At 38.4% G+C, this 20,004-nt stretch overlaps 1 protein-coding gene across 2 annotated transcripts in view; it reads right to left on the bottom strand.

Moving 5' to 3' along the window:
- The window catches only part of MMP16 (matrix metallopeptidase 16), a 303,672-nt gene that overhangs the window by 87,419 nt on the left and 196,249 nt on the right, over positions 1-20,004 (bottom strand). For both annotated transcript variants that reach the window (XM_045003066.1, XM_045003065.1), the window contains one exon: positions 4,219-4,523. In XM_045003066.1, the coding sequence (XP_044859001.1) occupies positions 4,219-4,523 (305 nt within the window). The remainder of the gene's footprint in view (positions 1-4,218; positions 4,524-20,004) is intronic.

The following is a 20,004-nucleotide window of genomic DNA, read 5'->3' as shown; positions in this document are numbered from 1 at the left end:
TTGGGGTCCCTTCCAGCCCTACATTTCTATGAATCTATAAATATGGGTAGCAGTGCACAGTAGAGGATTTTTCTGACAGCACCAGGAACATTTAGTTCTAAAGGCAGATCTTTTTCTGATCTTGTGACTTTAAATTTCAGGACGGCAGTTTGATATTTGTATAATTAGATGAATTCTCTGAGATGGGCTCTTGTTGGGGATTTTGATGATACCATATTTCCCTAACAGTGCCACACTCTGGAAAAGGTCTTTTTCTGGGTTTGGACCCGTTGTCCAGTATCTAAACTTTCTATTAGGAAAATGATTTGATATATAGCATCTAAATGGCATGAAGTCATAAAAATGATCCATCTCTCACCAGCTGATGGCTTGAAAAATCCATATTTCTTTTTTTAAAACAGATTTAAATAAAGCATCTGTTTAATTAGGATTAGGGCCCCATTACTAGGTGTGGAATAGACGTATATGGAGTCACTGTCCTCAGCCCAGAGAACTTACAGAAACCTACGGCCATGATCAGGTACTGTACAGAGAGACACCAGAAGTAAATGGGGCACCCATATGAAAGGGCCCACTCACATGGAACAACTGGAAGAATGGAGGCCTAAAATAACAAGTGACACATGAAGGATGGGTGGAGAAGGATACAGTCCAATGTATAAAATACACAGACCTTCATCTCTCTACCCTGGGCTTTCCCTGCCCTCTCCCCTTGGCCCTCTACACACACACACACACACACACACACCTCTTGCTCCCATTCCTCTCCCTTAACCATCTGTTCCACAAATGCATTGCTCCATAGAAACAAATGGCCTTAGAGACACAGCTACTGGTGAGCTGTGAGAGAGGAGGACTTTGTCTAAGTGGAAAGCCCATTTGCTCCATGAGTCTCTCCTATTCTCTCTTCAGAATGCAGGTGTGGTGAGGGTTGAGAGTGCAGTTCTCCACACAACACGTGCGGCTTGATAGCTTTGTGGTCCATAGCAATATACCACTGTGGTAAGAATGGAGATAAGCAGCACTAAAATACAGGGAAGTCATATTCCTTTGGATGTGTCATTTCAGACCGTGACATTAATAAACCCATACAAAGCGAGCATAATGAGAAAACTCAGAACACCAGGACATTAAAGGGGAAAAAAACCATGATTGTGACAATCAGTATAAAGTAACATTAGAATATAACCACAGAGTGCTGGTGCAAAGAACTAATATGTACATTTTTCCTTCAGGTCAGGTTTTGGTTTCTAACAAAACTTGATTTTTCTCGTCGTTTTTGCATTAACTCAAGAGCTTCAAAAGTAGGGGTAACCCAAACAAAATTTATCGAAAACAGGATAACAATGTATTAAGGTTTTACTAGCACTCCAAGAAGTTGTTTATCTCTTTTGAGGTAGACAGAATTCAAATTGCCTTCATTAGCAGTGCAATATACTGTGGAAAATGAGGCTGGTTCTTATCAAGAGGGTCCCTGATTAGCATTTTTGCTAAATAACCAAGCTGTTCTGTTTTTTTCCAAACCACTCTAGAGCAGTAGAACAGGAGAGAGAGAAAAACTCATTTAGCTAAGTAATACTTGCAGCATTTTGGGGGTAGATTTTCTTTTAATTTCTGTCACTGAAGTTCCCTGCTCTTTTACTAGATTTTTAAATGATATAGACTATACTAGATAATGACTCTACTACATGATACAGGAACTACTATATAAGCAGTGAACCTTAAAAATATAAAGGCTATCTATGAAGAATAAATTGTGGTTCAACACCAGAATATGCTTTGCATCCCTCTGCCTTTCAGCGCACTGACACTGAGTCCTGGCAAGGTATTCAGACTTCATTATATATCACCCTCAACAACCAATCCAGCAGTCCCCAAAATTTGGAAGCATTCTTACTTTTCTAAGAAAATTGTCTCTTTCATTTCTCACAATACTGTGGAATCCTGGTTAACATCACCAGCCAGTTTTGTTCCTGACAGTATGTTCCATTTTAACAGGAATATCCCCTCCTTAAATATAAATGGATACACAAAAGCACACCGGATATTAACTGTAGAAAATGCAAATTGTGAATGGATAATATAATAAGTATATTAATTTTCAGTGATACTTACCATGGTATAATAGTTTACCCTTGATACAGATGCCAAGATCTTCCCCTCTAAGTGGTCAAAGTATTAATTTGTATAAGAAACTTCTTTTTAGGGATAATATTCAAACACCTCTGCTAACCCTTTGCTTGCCAGTCCTCTCCCACTTTTTTCTCCTTACTGAAATGTATCTCTTAAAAAGTATTAGAGTTTGTCTACATAGGGATGTTCACCACAACTTCTATCCCACAGCAGTCATTCAGCAACAGATCTCATATGGATGCTCTTATTCAAGAATAAGAGTGTCTTTTCCTGATGGGATTAAACTACAGGCACAGCAATTGCTTTTAAAATTCACATTTTGCTTTAATCCAAAATAACTTTCAAGTGCATATCAATCCTCAGATTCTATTGTGGGCCTAAACTGATGACTAAAAGGAAGCACACAACAGGAGATATATATACCAGGGATTCTCAACCTTTTTCTTTTTGAGGCCCCCACAACATGCTATAAAAACTCCATGGCCCACCTGTGCCATAGCAACTGTTTTTCTGCATATAAAAGTCAGGGCTGCCATCAGGGGGTAGCAAGCAGGGCAACTGCCTGAGGCTCCATGCCAAGGAGCCACAGAGCTAAGTTTCTCGGGCTTCAGTTCCTGGTGGTGGAGCTCAGGGGCCCTGGCTGCAGTCCCATGTGGTGGGGCTTTGGCTTTCTGCCCTGGACCTGATGCCAGCCATGCTTGACGGACCCCCTGAAATCTGCTCATGGCCCCCTAGGGGGCCTCAGACCCCTGGGTGAGAACCATTGGTATATCAGTATTTTAATTCAAATCTGCAACAGCTTTACTATTAACTCCACCTAACTGAACTCTGTCTGTTCTGAGCAGAGATTTTAACATAAATGCACAGATTTTAACAATCCCACAGATTTTACTGCATTGTCAAGAATTTATGCTTTCATTCAACATATAAATGAAGTTTCTGGTAGACATTCTGTTAGTTAAGGACTTCACTGTCTAGATAGATGCATTGCTGTCTCATTGACCCTCCTACACTGAAAGAACTGCACCATTAGAAGTGTTACCATACCCTATATCCATAGTAATAAAATATTAACTTAAAGCCTTGTTGCTAGCACCTAAGTGAAAATGGGGTTTAACAATAAACTGAGGCTCTGACTTGGAAAATCCCTGAGGAAAAAAAATTAAAGCGAGAAATCCCCATCAAACTAATGTGTGTGTTCTTAATTGCTGATTTTAAATTTTTCTTCTTGGGTTAATGGATCTATCACATCAATTCAGCAGATATTTAATTTTTTCTGCAGACAAAATAAAGATTTCTAAAGATACTTTGTCCAACCCCTCCCTCATGAGTGATAGAGGTCCTGTTGAAGACAACCAAATTCATTATCTTAATAACCTGTGGCCAACTTTAACCCAGGCCTCTTGAAAGAAGCCGGTTTACTCATCCAATTAACTAAATTTTATAATAAACTAACAAAGCTTAATTTGATGAGTCATCCCAACTAATCAGGCAGTATTAAATGGTTATCAGCTGCTTATGAAGTATTCAAGCACTGCCAGTTTGAATTTCAATGGATCTGCAGACACTAGGATAAATGAACTATATTCCTGAAATGGCAAATCAAGGGTTGATTTTGCACCAAGCCATGGCATCATCATGGCAAAAAAATAGCAGACCAGGTTGTATGTCCTAATTAGCTATTGGTCACTGTTGTTAACTGATGTTTTTGTGTCATAATATCCCTGCTATTAAATGTTAAATTTTTCCTCAACCTAATTAAAGATAATGTGGTAAAGAAAATGCACACAAAGGGTACATTACATAAATAATTCAATGGTTGGATGAACTCAGTAGCTCCTACAAGGAATTTAAGCTATCTCCAAAGAGAAACAACAATTATGTAACTTACATTTACAAAACATTGTTTCATGTTGAAGATCCCTAACAGACCACATATTGATTGACACATTTCCACACTAATGTGGAATTAGTGAAACACCAACAGGTCCTTCGGAGCCCCAGATAGTATGGAAATTGTTTTCTGATTGTGGAAATGCACACCACACTTGAATTCACTATTTTTAAACTGAAATCTGTTCTTACCATCATGATTAGGATTTCCCAAAGTCCATGGCTCGTCTGAGTCAAAATGAGTGTCTCCCCCAATTCCTGGCCCAGGGAAGTAAGCATGGGCCAAAAATCCTCCCTCCCCGTCAAAGGGAGAACTGTCTCCATGAAAACCTGACGCAAAAATGATTGTAATGTCCACATCCCTCTTGCCATTTTCTAATTCAATGTAAGGAACTTCTTCAAATGTCAGAGGAGTTACATTCTGCCACACATCAAAGGCACGGCGAATGGCTTTGCGGGTTTCGGCATCACCTACTTTTGGAGTGACGTTCTTTATGCTGAAACAAACAAACAAACAAACAAATTAATCTGACAGAGTGCTCAGTGACACAACTCACATTCATTTTACTCTGATTACTGCAGGCATGGATATATACAGTGCGGGTAAGGCATTTTATCCTCAGAGAAAAATAGCTTTAAATAAATAGGTGAGAAATTACTGCATTAATCTGTGCAGTCTTTTATGCTAGATCTCATTATGGGTTAGTTATTTGATTCTCAGCGGTACAGAATTCTTATTCTAAGATCATTAAAAATATTTTATGAAGAAAAAAATGCTTAACAGTGGGGTAACTGGATTAATCAACCATTGGTCATTTATCTCTTGGAACACAATTAGAATCAAGCTCAGCCAAAGGACTGCATGTCATTCTGATCAAAAACTGCAAATGTTCCCAGTTTAAATGAGATTTTAATTTCTTAGTGGTTAGAATTAACAACAGAATAATACCATACTGTGCCCACCAACCAGAACTTAAAAGGCCCTAAAAACAATTCTTGCTACATTCAGAACTATACAACTAATTCCTAATTAGAAACATTTTTTTTCCATTTCATTGCAGGTTAAGATGTCCTTTTGCTGTCTTATTAAGCACACAGTGACCTTCTGTTAAATTAAACACTCCACAGGAAGAATCGTTTGACAGAAAAGTTTGAACTACTTCAGGAATCCGTACTGTTTCAAGATCATTTGTTCCAAGCTATTTCATCAAAAGCAAGTACTCCATCTTAATTTCCATGATAAATGTGCAGAATTCGCAAACAATATTGATTGAAATGAGCGATGGTGGAAAGTATGCTACAATCAGGGGTGAAAGTGGGTCAGTACGGGCCGGTACAGCATACCGGTAAGAAGCCAGTACTGCCCCGTACACAGCCCTCGTTAAACCACTGCCGTGGCAGTGCTTTAACGTCATTGCCCCTTTTGCCCCCCCCCCCCCAGGCTGCCACCGATGGGGGCAGGCAAAAGGGACAACTGCCCAGGGTCAGTGATTTAAAAGGGCCCGGGGCTTCCGGCCACTGACTCCGTGGCAGCAGCCAGAGCCCCGGATGCTTTTAAAGCGCCGCCGGAGCCCCAGGTGGCAGGGGCCAGGCAGCGCAGATGGGTTGGCTGGGAGAGGCTGACCCTCCCCCATCCTGGCCCCTTCTGCCTGAGGCCCCTCCCCTTCTGGGGGGCCAAAGCCAGCCCCCGTACCAGTCATAATTTAACATTACTTTCACCCCTGGCTACAATGGAATCTTTACCAAAAATAGATATTTAAAATTAATAAACACACACACACACAGAGTCCCAAACGAATCAATTTGGAATCAATTCAGTTCCCCACTGCTATTTGTAAGTCAAATGCTTTACAAAAGTCTAAGTATGTTACAGCTACGCACTTATCTTTATCAACCAAATTTGTAATCGCCTCAAGGAATGAAATTTGATTTGTTTGACAAGATCTATTTTTCATAAAACCATCTTGACTGGCATTTATTAATCATATTAATTATTTCTTGTAGCAACTAACAAATACCCTGATTCTGAAATTAGCTCTGTCTGAGTGGATCCCTAGGCCTTTGCAGAACTGATTGCAAGATCAAGGCTATATTAAGATTTTTTTGTAGTGAACAATATTGTACTATATGTTATTGTTAAAGATATAGGAAGTGAATCCCTTGCATAGGAAGTGGTATTTAAAATCTCCTAGCAATTTGTTGTTGCAGTAAGTTTTAGAGAGCAAATTTAAACTTTGAGGGGGCTGTATGGCAGGTGAGCTAATAATGAGTGAGGCTGAAGTATGTGATGGTGGGGAATTGACTGAATCCCTCAACTACTAATTTCCAGAGTTGTTAATATTTGGATTTTTTTGACGTTTTTCTTTGTAAGAGTATGCAGCATTTTTCAGAACTCTGCTGAAATGCACTTTTGCATGTGGTGAAAAAGGTTTGCTTTTTACACTTTAAAGATTATTGATCAAAAGAACTTAATAGAAAATTAAATTGTCCTGAGGTGAAACAAGGACTGTTTAAAATCAGCTGGGGAGGTGAAGTGGAGGAGGCTTTACACTGACCTCGGGGGCTTTTGATCAAGCCATTAGTGTATCAATTTGCTGAAGAATCATAAAGGGTTTTTAAAAAAACAGATTTTAGTCCTGCTTTAACTGCAAATCTTAACTTAACCTTAACAATGGAGCTTCTAGCAGCACCTCCAACATTTTTTTGAAATGCCCAAGACTTTCGGTTTTAAGAAGCAACTTCTATTCATATGTTGTATGATAACTACATTTTCTAGCACATTTTGAAGTATAGTGTTAGCAGAATAGTGAACAACATCGATCTGGTGGTAAATGATACAATACTAATGTTAAACTTCAGAATGCTGGCAAGTCAGATTTTCACTCCATTCACGCTGTTCTCTGCGGAATTTCCCTCGACATACAGATTGCAAACCTTAGGCACAGTGGTGTAAGTTAAGTGCAGAATGAAAAGTTTAATTTTGAAATGCCCAGCCTAATTGCATTTCAGTGAGACTTTTAATATTATCTTAATACAGCTTTTTTGTGTACTCCATTACTGTACAGAGGTCTGGCACCAATTACTAAACAACAAATTGTGCGGGTCACTGTAGTATTATGCCACTTTCACAAAGATTAAATAGTTTCAGGCACCTTTTCCATCAGGCTTTAGCTATCAAGTTACTTCTGATAGTTCTCCAAATCCTGCCTTTCAAATTCAAGAAAAGTCCATTATTTATGGCTCTTCTACAACATACACTTCACACAGTAGAACAAAAGACATTCTTGGTTTCCAAAACAGCCTTGCACGGGGGTGAATTACATTTAAACATGTAGCATATGAAGAAAATATAAACTATTTGTTTATAACAGAATGTCTTTTGAAGTTTTCTTTAATAGCTACTGTGTTTTGGAAAGCTCCAATAATAATTGTGTATTTTAAAATGTATGTAACAGTAGTAAATGTGTCTACGACTGATTAAAAAGAGGCAGATTTTCATCTCATTTACACTGGTGTAGATCTAGAGTAGTCTTATTGAGAATCTTGCTTAAAATATGCAACAGAAGGGGACATGGAAAAAACGTGTCTGCAGTATAGGTATCAGAGTGGCAAATAAACTAACTGGGAAAACTGTTGTCCTTTTGGAAGCAACAGGTTCATTATATAAGTACACTGCATTGGCACAACAATGCCTCCAACCCTTGCAGTCTAGGTGTTACTGCAATGCAAACAATGATAATCTCTTAAAAGACTTCATTTTGAATGTCACTGAAATAGCAAATTAAGAAGTGATAAGGCCCAAGGACTGCCCCATAAATACCTGAGCTATAAGTATAAAACCACTGCTCACCTGCCCTCACTAGAAGAGAGAGACTGTTGACAACTACCCACATAGAGGTACAAGAAAGCTTATTCACAAGGTATCAAACTTACAGATGCAGGAGCAACAGTAGGTTAGGGATATACCAGTGGGGGAGCAGTTATACTGTATGTCACCAGAGTGTGCTGAGGATCCTTCTTAAAGCAGGGTTTTCCAAACATTCAGACCTGGCAATCTCCTTCCAGAATAAGAAGTGTTCTGGGGAGAGAGTTATGAAACTTCTAATCCTAACCTTGAGCTGGTGACATTTTGTAACTGTAACTAAATCAGAAATAACTATGAAGATTTGAAATAGGAACTTTAATCACATAGGAGGGACACAATTATAAGCACAGTCAAAATTCTATGTGATGGATGAGGCTTTCTTGTTGATGGAAGAGGTTCCACAGGAGGAAAGAATGAGGAAATACACAGTTCCCATAATTTTTGATCAACAGGTAAATTACTAAATAGTCACTTTTTGTCAGTTTAGAAAGTTGTTCTCAGACATCGTGGAACGAGGCACCCAAAAACCCCAACAGAACCTGCTTCAATGGGGGGGGGAACCCTCCAACCGCACACCCATAGTTGTTACCTAGCACTCAGCACTAGAACCCACAGTGGTATCATTAAAAAGTTATAACCCATACTCAATGGGGACCACATGCTGAAAGAAATCTTTCCCAAACCCCCTCTTCTGGCCTTCAATCAACTCCCCAGCTCACCAAGCTCATACTCAGAAGCAAGCTCCACACAGACCAGGTCACAAGAACTCAAAAGTGGTACCAGACCCTGCCATAACAACAGATGCAAAACCTGCAGATATATCTCCACTGGTATGATGATCAACATTCCCCACAACACACCTTTCAAGATCCATAGGTGCTACAGATGAATATCAGAACATGTGGTGTAGCTCATCCAGTCAGTAAATGCCCCAATAACAACTATGTAGTGAAACAAGACAGTCACTATGCTCTCAGATGAACTCGCACAGAAAAATAATAAAAGGCACTCATGGGCAAACACTTTTCACAAAACCATCATTCAATATCTGACCTCTCAGGCCTCATCCTCAAAAGAAACCTGCACAACACCTTCAAAAGATGAGCATGGGGGCTTAAATTCATAGCTTTGCTAGGCACTAAAAATCATGGTTTTAATAAAGACACTGGATTTATGGCTTATCACAACAATCTGTAAACCACTAACCCAGGGGTAGGCAACCTATGGCATGCGTGCCGAAGGCGGCACGCGATCTGATTTTCAGTGGTGCTCACACTGGCGGGTCCTGACCACCGGTCTGGGGGGCGCTGCATTTTAATTTAATTTTAAATTAAGCTTCTTAAATATTTTTAAAACCTTATTTACTTTACATACAACAACAGCTTAATTATATATTATAGACTTATAGAAAGAGACCTTCTAAAAACCTGGCACGCAGAACCTTAAATTAGAGTGAATAATTGAAAACTCGGCACACCACTTCTGAAAGGTTGCCAACCCCTGCACTAACCCCTCATTTTTTGTCCTATAACTGGAGAGGTGTTAACAGGCCATTTCATCTTGAATAGTCTCTCAGAATATGTGCTATTTATACTAAACAATCTATTCCACCTTGTACTTAGTTGTGATACTCTGAGTACCTTACCCAGGTGAAAATGCGCTCTGTGTAGCTCTAAAACTTGTCTCTTTCACCAGCAAAAGTTGGTCCAATAAAAGATATTACCTCACCCACCTTGTCTCTGATAGGGAAGAACTCAGTGTTTTGTTGTTGTTGTTCTTTTTTGACACAAACACTATTTTCAATTTATTACCTGCTTCGGGCACTAGAACTTCTGAATCCATGTCTTTTGCCCATGAAAGAATAAGGTTTTCTTCAGTGGAATGGACCTTTTATTGCTATATGATATCTACAGAAACCAAATACCATGTCTAAAAGGCTTTCATGTTAACATTTCTAGTCTGAGAAATTGGATCTTGTTGATTTTATAAAGGTCTCAGGTTTTCTTCCCCGCCCTCCAAAAAAAAAAAAAAGAAAAGAAAGAACAGCTCCATCCTTCAGTGACAGATGTTTGTTTTCTAAATATCGCAGCGAATTTGGGGACATCGTACTCTCGGGAACTAGCCTCTTTAGGACATATCTCACCTGATGATTTGGAATCAGTCAGCATAAAGCTAGACGTCATATATTTGCCATCATACTTTGGCATTTTCTTTTTCTTCCTTCGCTATCATTAAAATAGTTTCCTGCTGTCCATATGCCAATTGCCACTGAGTTTTTTTATTAAATGATCATCCATCTTTCTGAGCCAACCCAAGCCCAGAAGGGAGTCCCAACAAAGCCTGAACGATGCCCGTAATGCGTGCATATGAAGCTATCACAACAACTGTTCCAACTCAATGACATGTTGTATCATGATCTGTGGGCATGGATATTTGTAGTGTCTGTTGTACATAATAAATAGATGTTTTTAATGGGGTTTGTACTGCTTTACCTAGGGTAAATTCAGTATACAGATTTAATATTTTATTAGCAGGGACTCTAGTGGCCTGCTGTACTGGTCTCACTGGATCACAAGCTAGAGTTCTCAGGGCTTTGACAAACCCGTTACACAGGGCTGAGGTGGGGTATCCATTTTTTAAAATAATTTTAAATCTATTGTTTTTCCCCCTAAAGACTTATATTTTTATTTGATTTCCCATGACACTGCCACAGCTCCCCCAGTGTGTGGGACATTTGTCTGAATGGGTAAAAAACTCCACTTAACAATCCATCAAAAGTGATCACCCAATTCTAGATTCATACTTGATATGAAAAGGTTAACTTATAATGAAATTTAAACAAGGGCTAAATCTGAGTAACTTGTTAAAACCTTATCTTCTCGTTGGTTCTGCCATCAATCAAAGCTAAACTGAGCTGAATACCTTTTTTTGCTTCTCTTGTCTCACTGCTTGTCTTACTGAAATGAATGGATTGCCTCTGGTCAAATACAGATTTCATTTTATGCCACTATTTCCCCAGAGACACTCTTCATCAAGTTACTTCATTAATCTGTCACTGGTTTGGGTTAAGTTTTAGCTTAAGCTTCTTTTAGTGTCATTTTGATAACTCTTTGTAACCTAAAACCTGTTTTTCAAATAAAGTGTGATCTTGATTCACACAGTTACAGAATCAATTGATTAAACCCAAATCAGAGATACTATTTGTGATTTTCCTATTTCACAACCGTGTTGCCATATTGGACAGAGACTATAATTCTTTTACCTTTTCTTCTCCGTTAAACTCTTTTAACTCATTAAAAATGAGAAAGAAAGGAACAATTAAAGGGTAAGTTTCCAGGATCCAAACCCAAGAGTAACAAAACACATTATAGACAAATACTTTTATTGAGCAAACGTTTTAAGAACCCTGAAATTCATAACTTACAAGCTTATTTAAAATCTGTAAAATTTAAGAATAACACTTTTAAATTTAATTTATGTTCCAATATTTTATTATTTCAGGATTGCTGAGATAGGTAATCATTAAAGAAGTGAGAACTAGTGTTTCACCACTGAGGTAAATTTTAGATGAAACCAGTTGACTTAAAAAAAAGATGTGGTAAGGAGGAAACGTTTTTTCTTTATTAATTAACTATGCTCTTCTACAATATAATCAGCTTAATTGACTGTTATGCATGGATCCTCTTGGAAGTACAGATATCAGGCCTTTTCCATAGCTCAGTTTACTGTCAGCATGGTGTGATTTAATCACCTTTCTGGGCATACAGGGTATATTTTACCCCTTTATTAACAGGTTAGAAGTTCTGAGGTACAAAACAATGGATCCTCTATTGCTAGCACCGCTGTAATACAAAAAGGGCAAAGATCACCTTCTAGTAAATTTAGGCAACCAATATGCTGTAAGGTAAGGGAACTTATGCTTAATCAGCACATTGGAATTGATAACTATTCTGTGTTATTCAAATTCTTATATTATGTCCAGCACTGTGGCATCTTAGGCCTAGTAGACACTAGAAACTTTTCCTAGTATAGTATACTCCTGATTATCCGAACACCATGGGGGACATGGATTTTATTTGGATGAGTTTGGATAATCAAGATGGCAGGAGCCATTCAACAGCAGGGTGGCTTCTCACACAGCCGGGGGTACATCCTCTTCCTTCTCACAGTCCTGGCTGGGATCTCTACTCTGCCTTGCACACTCACTCCCCCAATAGCGGGGGTGAAGGAGGCCCCCTGCATCATCACAGGGCCAGTGACACTGAATCTCTGCAGATTCAAAGTGCAAAGCAGACTGCCCCGGCCAGGACTCTGCTCTGCCCCACCAGGACCGCAGCCAAGTGCAGGGATCACTGAGGAGTCACTGGCCCTTCAGTAGCACAGGGAGCTCTCTGCAGCTCCTCTGTTACGGTCCTAATCACTCACTTCTGGACAGTGGGGCGGTGGAGAGCTTCCATGCGCTACTGCAGGTCGGTGACACCTGATAAAACAGAGGAGTATCTGTCATGTGGTGGGCTGTCCATTCCTCCACTCAGAGGGAAAAGTTGTGTATGTGTGTTTGTTTAATTATATATCTCAAAAAACCCTAATGTATTATATGTTGCTTAGCAGGAAAGGAGGGTGGGAGAAGTGAATGTCACATGTGAACTGAGAAATGGTGAGGTTTGTTGTCATTCTAAGTAATATCATGAAAATAGAGGAAAATGTTACAGTGTAGCATTGCCATAGCAATATCATGCAATATAATGCAACTTCATTTTGTGTAGACTCTTTCATATTTGCTATCAGAGGGGTAGCCGTGTTAGTCTGGATCTGTAAAAGCAGCAAAGAATCCTGTGGCACCTTATAGACTAACAGACGTTTTGGAGCATGAGCTTTCGTGGGTGAATACCCACTTCGTTTGGATGCTCCAAAATGTCTGTTAGTCTATAAGGTGCCACAGGATTCTTTGCTGCTTTTTCATATTTGTTATGTCCCAAAATGCACTGAAAATACAAATAATGCAATTACAAAGTTAAAAACAAATGAAATCAGAGGGAGAAATAAATTATGTGTCCACAGAAAGAAGAGAAAACCTGTTTTCAGACAAGAGCTGAAGTAAGTGGACATTTTAGAAGACACAAATACAGAGGAAGTTGCTCCAGAAAATAGGAATTATGCCAACAGCAGTGTGATTTTTGTAAAGAGAAGCTGACTTCAGTAGATAAACAGATGAAGAGTGCAGAGAATGCAATGTATGGCTCATGAGGTAGTCTACAAGAAGTTCATAGAGGGTTTTTTTACAAAGAATAAGGGCAATTTTGTACTGGACACTCAGATGAGGAGCAATTAAAATTACCTGAGGATAAGGCTTATGTGTTTACCTTTGTAGATGTGAGAAGGTAGGCAACAGCATTCTACAGATGCTGGAATATGTTGAATTGGGACTTTGGGAGGCCACAGAGATGGAAGTTGGAATAGTCAAGGAGATGAAAACATGGATGATGACTTCAGCTATATCCAAGTAAAGGTAGTGGCAACATGCACACTTCTTTGTTGTTATGGCAGTTTAGATAGGAAGATTTGAGACAGGAGCTGTGAGAGGAAAAGCGAATTTTAAAGTAAGAATGATACAGGCATACAGATAGTTAAGACAAAATGGAGGTCTGCATTTAGGAAAAAGTTGTGTTTGAGCATAACTGTTTTGCCTAATAAAAAAGATCTTTTTCCTTGGAGATATTGAGGTGAATTAAAGTGAAATAAAGCCATATATTTGTTTGGTCAAGCCAGGAACAAGAGTGAACATGGAGAAGTTATTAAAGAAACTGAAAGATATATACAACTTTGAATCATCAGTGTAAAAACAGTAGGTAAAGAAAGAGGAGGTAGGTATCTGATAATTTAATGGAAAAAGTACATAGGAAGAGAACTCAAGCTTAAAACTCCATGTAGGAGAGGTCTTGGAAAACAAGGATTGTTTCTCTATAGGCAGAGGGAGAATGGTTTGATAAACAGAAGACACATAACAAAAGGGTCCTGGAGATATAGGCAAGCTTTGCTGGAGGTCCTGGAGGTTGGAGTGAGCCATAGAACTCAAGTAAATTACATAGTTATTATAATTAAAGGAATAAGTATATTTCAATCATTACAAGAGAAAGGAAATCACTAAAGGGCAAATCCTAGGGTCCTTACTCAGTTTTATTTTGTCTTCACAGGCAAAACCTCCACTGACTTTAAATATCGCAGTGACTTTAGAGGGAGTTTGCCCAAGTAAGCACTGAGTAAAAAAAAAAAAAAAAAAAAAAGAGAGCTTCAGAATGACACACTAAAATACCTCTGTCTTAAATAAAATAAACAGTAATTAACAATCCAACAGGAAATGGCCATCTCAGAAATTTGGTGTAAAATGTGTCATAAAGAATTAGCTTTACCAAAACACGCTGAAAATCAAAAACAGTTATTCTAAGACATATTAATTTAAAAAAAATTGGAGAAATTTTAGAGTCAATTTAAAAATGATAGGATTTCCAAACTATTCTAGAGGCAACATTGTTTCTTTCAATCTTACTTTATGTTACAATCCATGCCCCTGGTGGAATATATTAAAATTCAACCTCCACTAATGGGAAAACAGTCTAATTAATTAACTCTAGAAATGAAACAGTGATCAGAAATTCAAAAAGAATTTTGAAAACTCTTTTTTTGATTCTATTCTTATCTAGTAAATAATCATAAATGGCCTAATTGTGCAACCTGCTCTCATGCTGGTGAGCACTTAATCATGTGAGTAGTTTCTTGGCTTCCATGGAACTACTCACATAAGTAAACACTCACCAATATACTGGAGGCAGGATCAAGCCCTAACTAAGGGTCTGATTCCACAACATTTACTAGTGAATGTTAATACTGCTTAAGACCAGGAGTCATCTCATTGCAGTCCCATTAGTTCTTAAGGATCAGGCCCTAAAGTACCATAACAATTCACGGGAGTTCTCCTATAGGGAATAGTTATATTTCTATTATAAAGCTCTATTTTCTGGAGTCTTGATATGTTTTTTCATTGAGAGTCTGAAGTAATACTGTCATGTCCTATGATAACAATGCATAGAATAAACTTACAGGTGTCTGTAGCTGTAAAAGATCACTTCAGTTCTAACACCGAATATAAGGCTAGATGCTCAAAGTCCCAGGCAAGTTATTCTGTTTAACTAGTCCCAGGATGTATTTTTGTTGCGGCCCAGTACGTACCCAGAACGTTTAATCAGTTTCAAAGGATGTAAGAGTTCCCAAGTGTTTCGAGATCTGTTTATCTGCCCACACAAATGTTCATGACCCTGAGGTACTAGAAAACAAGGCATTTTTCAAGTACTACATTTTTGTCTTTCAGAGAAACTTCAAAGCTACATATATAGTCACACATCCTTCCTTACAAGCTCTTAATCACGCTCTCCATGTATGGAGATATCACTACTCAATTGTGTATCTCTAAGCACCTTTTTTTTTTCTTCTATTTACAGTGTATGCTCAGTGACAGAGTAAACTAAATAACCTCAGATACTTAGGGCCAGAGTGTGGAGCCCTTATTCACACTAGTGAGCACTTACTCAAGTAGTCCCAATGGTTTCAAGTGAGGTGTCCTCAACCTGGCACCAAACAACAACAACAATTAACATGTATGCATGTAAAAGTAATGTGATTATGAGCGGTGGTACTTTATCCTACATGTGTTTGGAAAGTTTCAAATACTCCTATAGGATATAAATGATTACAACTGAATTACAGCTGGTTGTTTACAAAAAATAAATTTATAGCCCTTAAGGTCAGAAGGGACCATCGTGATCATCTAGACTGATCTCGTACACATTGCAGGCCACAGAACCTCACCCACCCACTCTGTAATAGACCCCTAACCTCTGCCTGAGTTACTGAAGTCCTTGGACCATGCTTTGAAGACTTCAAGTTACACAGAATCCACCATTTACATTAGTTTAAATGGGCAAGTGCCCTGTGCCCCATGCTGCAGAGGAAGGCAAAAAAACCCAGGGCCTCTGCCAATCTGACCCGAGGGGCCTCTGCCAATCCTTCCTGACCCCAAATATGGTAATCAGTTCGATTCTGAGCATGTGGGCAAGACCCACCAGCCAAACACCTGGGAAAGAATTCTCTGTAGTAACTCAGAGTCCTCCTTATCTAGTGTATATCAAAGGAATGGTTTCCAGAATTAACAAGTGCCCACACCTCCAACTAACTTCAACACTCAGGACCCCTGAAAAAATCAGTGGTTAACATTTCCCATCATATCTTCTTTTTATTTTAAAGAAAAGCTGTTCAGTTCACATCTTGAGCTGCTTTTTTATTTGGAGTTTGAAATAATACTGTCATGTTTAATAAAAACAATGCACAGTTTATCCTTACAGTCTGTTGTTGACTGCTGGTGTATATTAAAAGTCAATATGCAGGCATCAGTCCCTCTGCAATCATCATCTATAAACTGATGTATTTATGCTTTGTACATTTAAGTGCAATCTGTCTCTATGCAAATTCAAAATATTTGATTGTTTTCCTCGGTGTCAGTTGTGCTTCATGGAACTTTTAATTTTCAAAGACTTGAAGACCTATAGCGACTTCCTTTGTTTCTTCATTTAAAGGGTGTTTCCTGAAGATTTAGCATGAAATTCTCTCCCCCTATTCCATCCATTTAGGGCTACTCAGGCAATCCAAGGTAGCAGAATCTGTTGCTAACTGGCCAGGGGAGAATTTCCCTGCCATAGGGTAGCTCACATCTGTAATTAAGTGGTATAACTGGCCAGCATAAAATGCCTCCCTCCCGCCATACTCTGAGCACAGCTCATACAGAAAGAAATTAATCAGGATTGGTGATAGAGAAGAGGGTCACCTACCTGGGATCTGATCCACCAGTGAAGTCAATGGAAAGATCCACTGATTTTTAACGGGCGCTGGATAAGGCCCCTCACCCACCCACATCAGTTAAATAAACCCTGAAGTTGAACTGAATGATACATCTTGCAGAACAATCAAAACTGCTTTAAACTCAGGAATACAAAACAGAGCTGCAGAATGGCGTTTAATATATTAAATTAATTGTGATTAACCCGGCTTTAAAAAGTAATCTTGAGTTTTATATAACAGGCTTGGTTCAAGATACATCTTTACCTTTTGATTAGCATATTGCTACTTCATTTCTAAACATTTACTACAGGCTGAGGGCTCTTTCCAGACTCCTCTTTGTCTGATTCCTAATGCTAGAGTTCAAATTATGAATAGTAAGATTATCTTTCTGATTATGGAGATTTTATGGTCGATAATTCTCCAATGTGTTTTTCTAACCAAATCCACCTTGATATTCATTATTATAAAGATGACAGTTTTATTCTCATTGATTTACATCATGGTATCATGTTCAAAAAGTTAAATGGTTTATTTCCTGAAGCCATAAGTGGAGGTTGCTATTGTGACAAGCTCATAAAATGTCTTCATGTGAACTGAACATTCTATTAAAAAGAAAACCTCCCTAAGTATCACAGACGTCTTCCCTGACTCAGTATTATGTTCATTAAATCATTGGTTATATAACACAATCCCAAACTCTAAGACAAAATCACGGTTGCATCACATTAGTCTCTGGCTTGCTTTGGAATGGGAAAATAGTTTTCTAGCACTCTGGACCAGTGATTCTCAACCAGGGGTACACGTACTCTTTGGGGGGGTACGCAGAGGTCTTCCACGGGGTACATCAACTCTTCTAGATATTTGCCTAGTTTTACTTACAAGCTACATAAAAAGCACTAGCAAAGACAGTACAAACTAAAATTTCATACAATTACTTGTTTATACTGCTTTATATACTATACACTGAAATGTAAGTACAATATTTATATTCCAATTGATTTATCTTATAATTATATGGTAAAAATGAGAAAATAAGAATTTTTTCAGTAATAGTGTGATGGGACACTTTTGTATTTGTATGTCTCATTTTGAAAGCAACTAGTTTTTAAATGAGGTAAAACTTGGGGGTACACAAGACAAACCAGACTCCTGAAAGGGATACAGTAGTCTGGAAAGGTTGAGAGCCACTGCTCTGGACTCTCTGTTTTAAACACATACTTTCCTGCCAGCTAACATGTCCAACTCTTCTCAGTTCATAATGGACTGATTTCTCTCTTAGGTAAAATCCCTCTGAGTGCTGAGTGTGTAATTTTTAAATATGGTACCAGTACAAAGAACTACGATTATAGTATGTATTAATATTATGTACAAGGCAAAACTAACTGTAATACAGACTGACCCTGGTTGTTGGCATCTAGGATCAAACCTGGGATCTCTGGAGTTTAATGCATGAGCCTCTACTGCTTGAGCTAAGAGACACGTCTCTTTTAGCTACTCCTGTAACAGGCTCATCAATCTCGACCTGGTCTAGCCATGTCTAGAGGGGGACAGAGTGCCACACCAAGCCGACATGGGTTGCATAATACATCACAGGACATATGCTGTAGAAACTGAATTACCATATTAAAAATATCCAGTAAATACATTTATGTAATTGGAAAGTTATGGTACAGAGGAAGAAAAAGGGAGAATTACTAACAATGGTAAATACCAATTCTGTGTTAAGGACTGACATGCATACACTTAGTCAGTGAATGCAGGAATCATCTTACTTTCTTGTGGTCTCAACCTTACCCACCTCCTAAAGACCAATAACCCCATACTCTGAAGGACTGGGAGGTTGGCTTCATCTCAGTATAGGCATCCTATTTGGTTTACACACATTATTTCTCTCAGTCTCTATTTCTTTAGAAGCTCACAGGAGACAATGTGGGTGCTCAGATCATGTCTTTCTGAAATGACATAACTTAATCCCATGAAATAGGTTGTGGTTCTATCACTGTTCCTATGGCAGCCAATCACTTGAGCCTCAACAGCCCATGTGAAAGATCAGAAACCATTTTTCCTCTGGAATTGTTAAAAAATCTGCCATTATGCTTCAACACGGACAGTTTCTAATAATCATTTGCACAGCTGAGATACTGGTATTTAATACTAGGTACGACCTCAGTTCAAAGTTTTAGTATCTGGCAAAAAAGATACACCTATCCTAATGAGAAAATTATTCATATGAAGTTTCACTGAACATGTGTCAAGTTTCATTGAACATTTCTAAAGTTCCATGAAACTGCTTCAATTTTAAGAACTTAAAATTGAAAATAGGCAAATTTACAAATTCATACATTTTCCTGCAAGTCTTTTGCCTGGCTGAACTGATATTTTTATTCACCACTGAAAGGGTATCCTGCCACGACAAGGCAATCGATCAGCCATGAACTTAAGTGACAACTTAAGTATAATAGCTAAAGTAGCCCATGGACACCCCAATGCTCCTCTTCTACAGGAGAATGGACCAAAGGATCCATTCAGCAGTGACAATTCTATTCAGCTTCTTATACTGTACTCATTCAGTTTTTGTAAATTGCAGCACCTAGATGTCTAAAATTATAGTAGATAAAAGCAGAATTGTTTTAGTGGTATACAAGTTCAAAAATCATATAATATCATTAATATTTTCCACTGTTACTTCTCCAAACCTACCTATATGAGCTTTGTTCCCCCTTCCCATCCCCTTGTTTCCAGTTGCATTAATTTATTTAAATTCAACATGGGAGCCAGAAGAAAGTTCCAAAAGTTTGTCCAAAAGTTCTTGGGGCTAAAATAACAGTGACAAAGAGAAAATACAGAAAGAAAGACAAAAGACACAGGTAAACATGTCCAATAAGTTCTTGGGATGTATTGGGGACAACTTCTTGTTTCAGAAAGTGGAAGAAGTAATCTGTAAGGCTGGCCATTTTAGACTTGATTCTGACTAACAGAGGAATTGGTTGAGAATCTGATGGTGGAATGCAATTTGAGTGAAAGTGATTACGAAATGATAGATTTCATCATTCTAAAGACAAGAAGGAGTGAGAACAGTTGAATAAGGACAATGGGATTTCAAAAAAGCAGACTTTAAAAACTTCAGACCTGGTAGATAAGATCCCATTGGAAGGTAATCTAAGGGAAAAAGTAATTCAGGAGAACTGGTAGTTTTTCGAAGAGACAATATTAAAGGTACAACT

Source organism: Mauremys mutica, chromosome 2 (genome assembly GCF_020497125.1).
Source record: "Mauremys mutica isolate MM-2020 ecotype Southern chromosome 2, ASM2049712v1, whole genome shotgun sequence".
NCBI classification, from domain to species: Eukaryota; Metazoa; Chordata; order Testudines; family Geoemydidae; genus Mauremys; species Mauremys mutica.
This window is presented reverse-complemented; position numbering and strand designations above follow the sequence as displayed.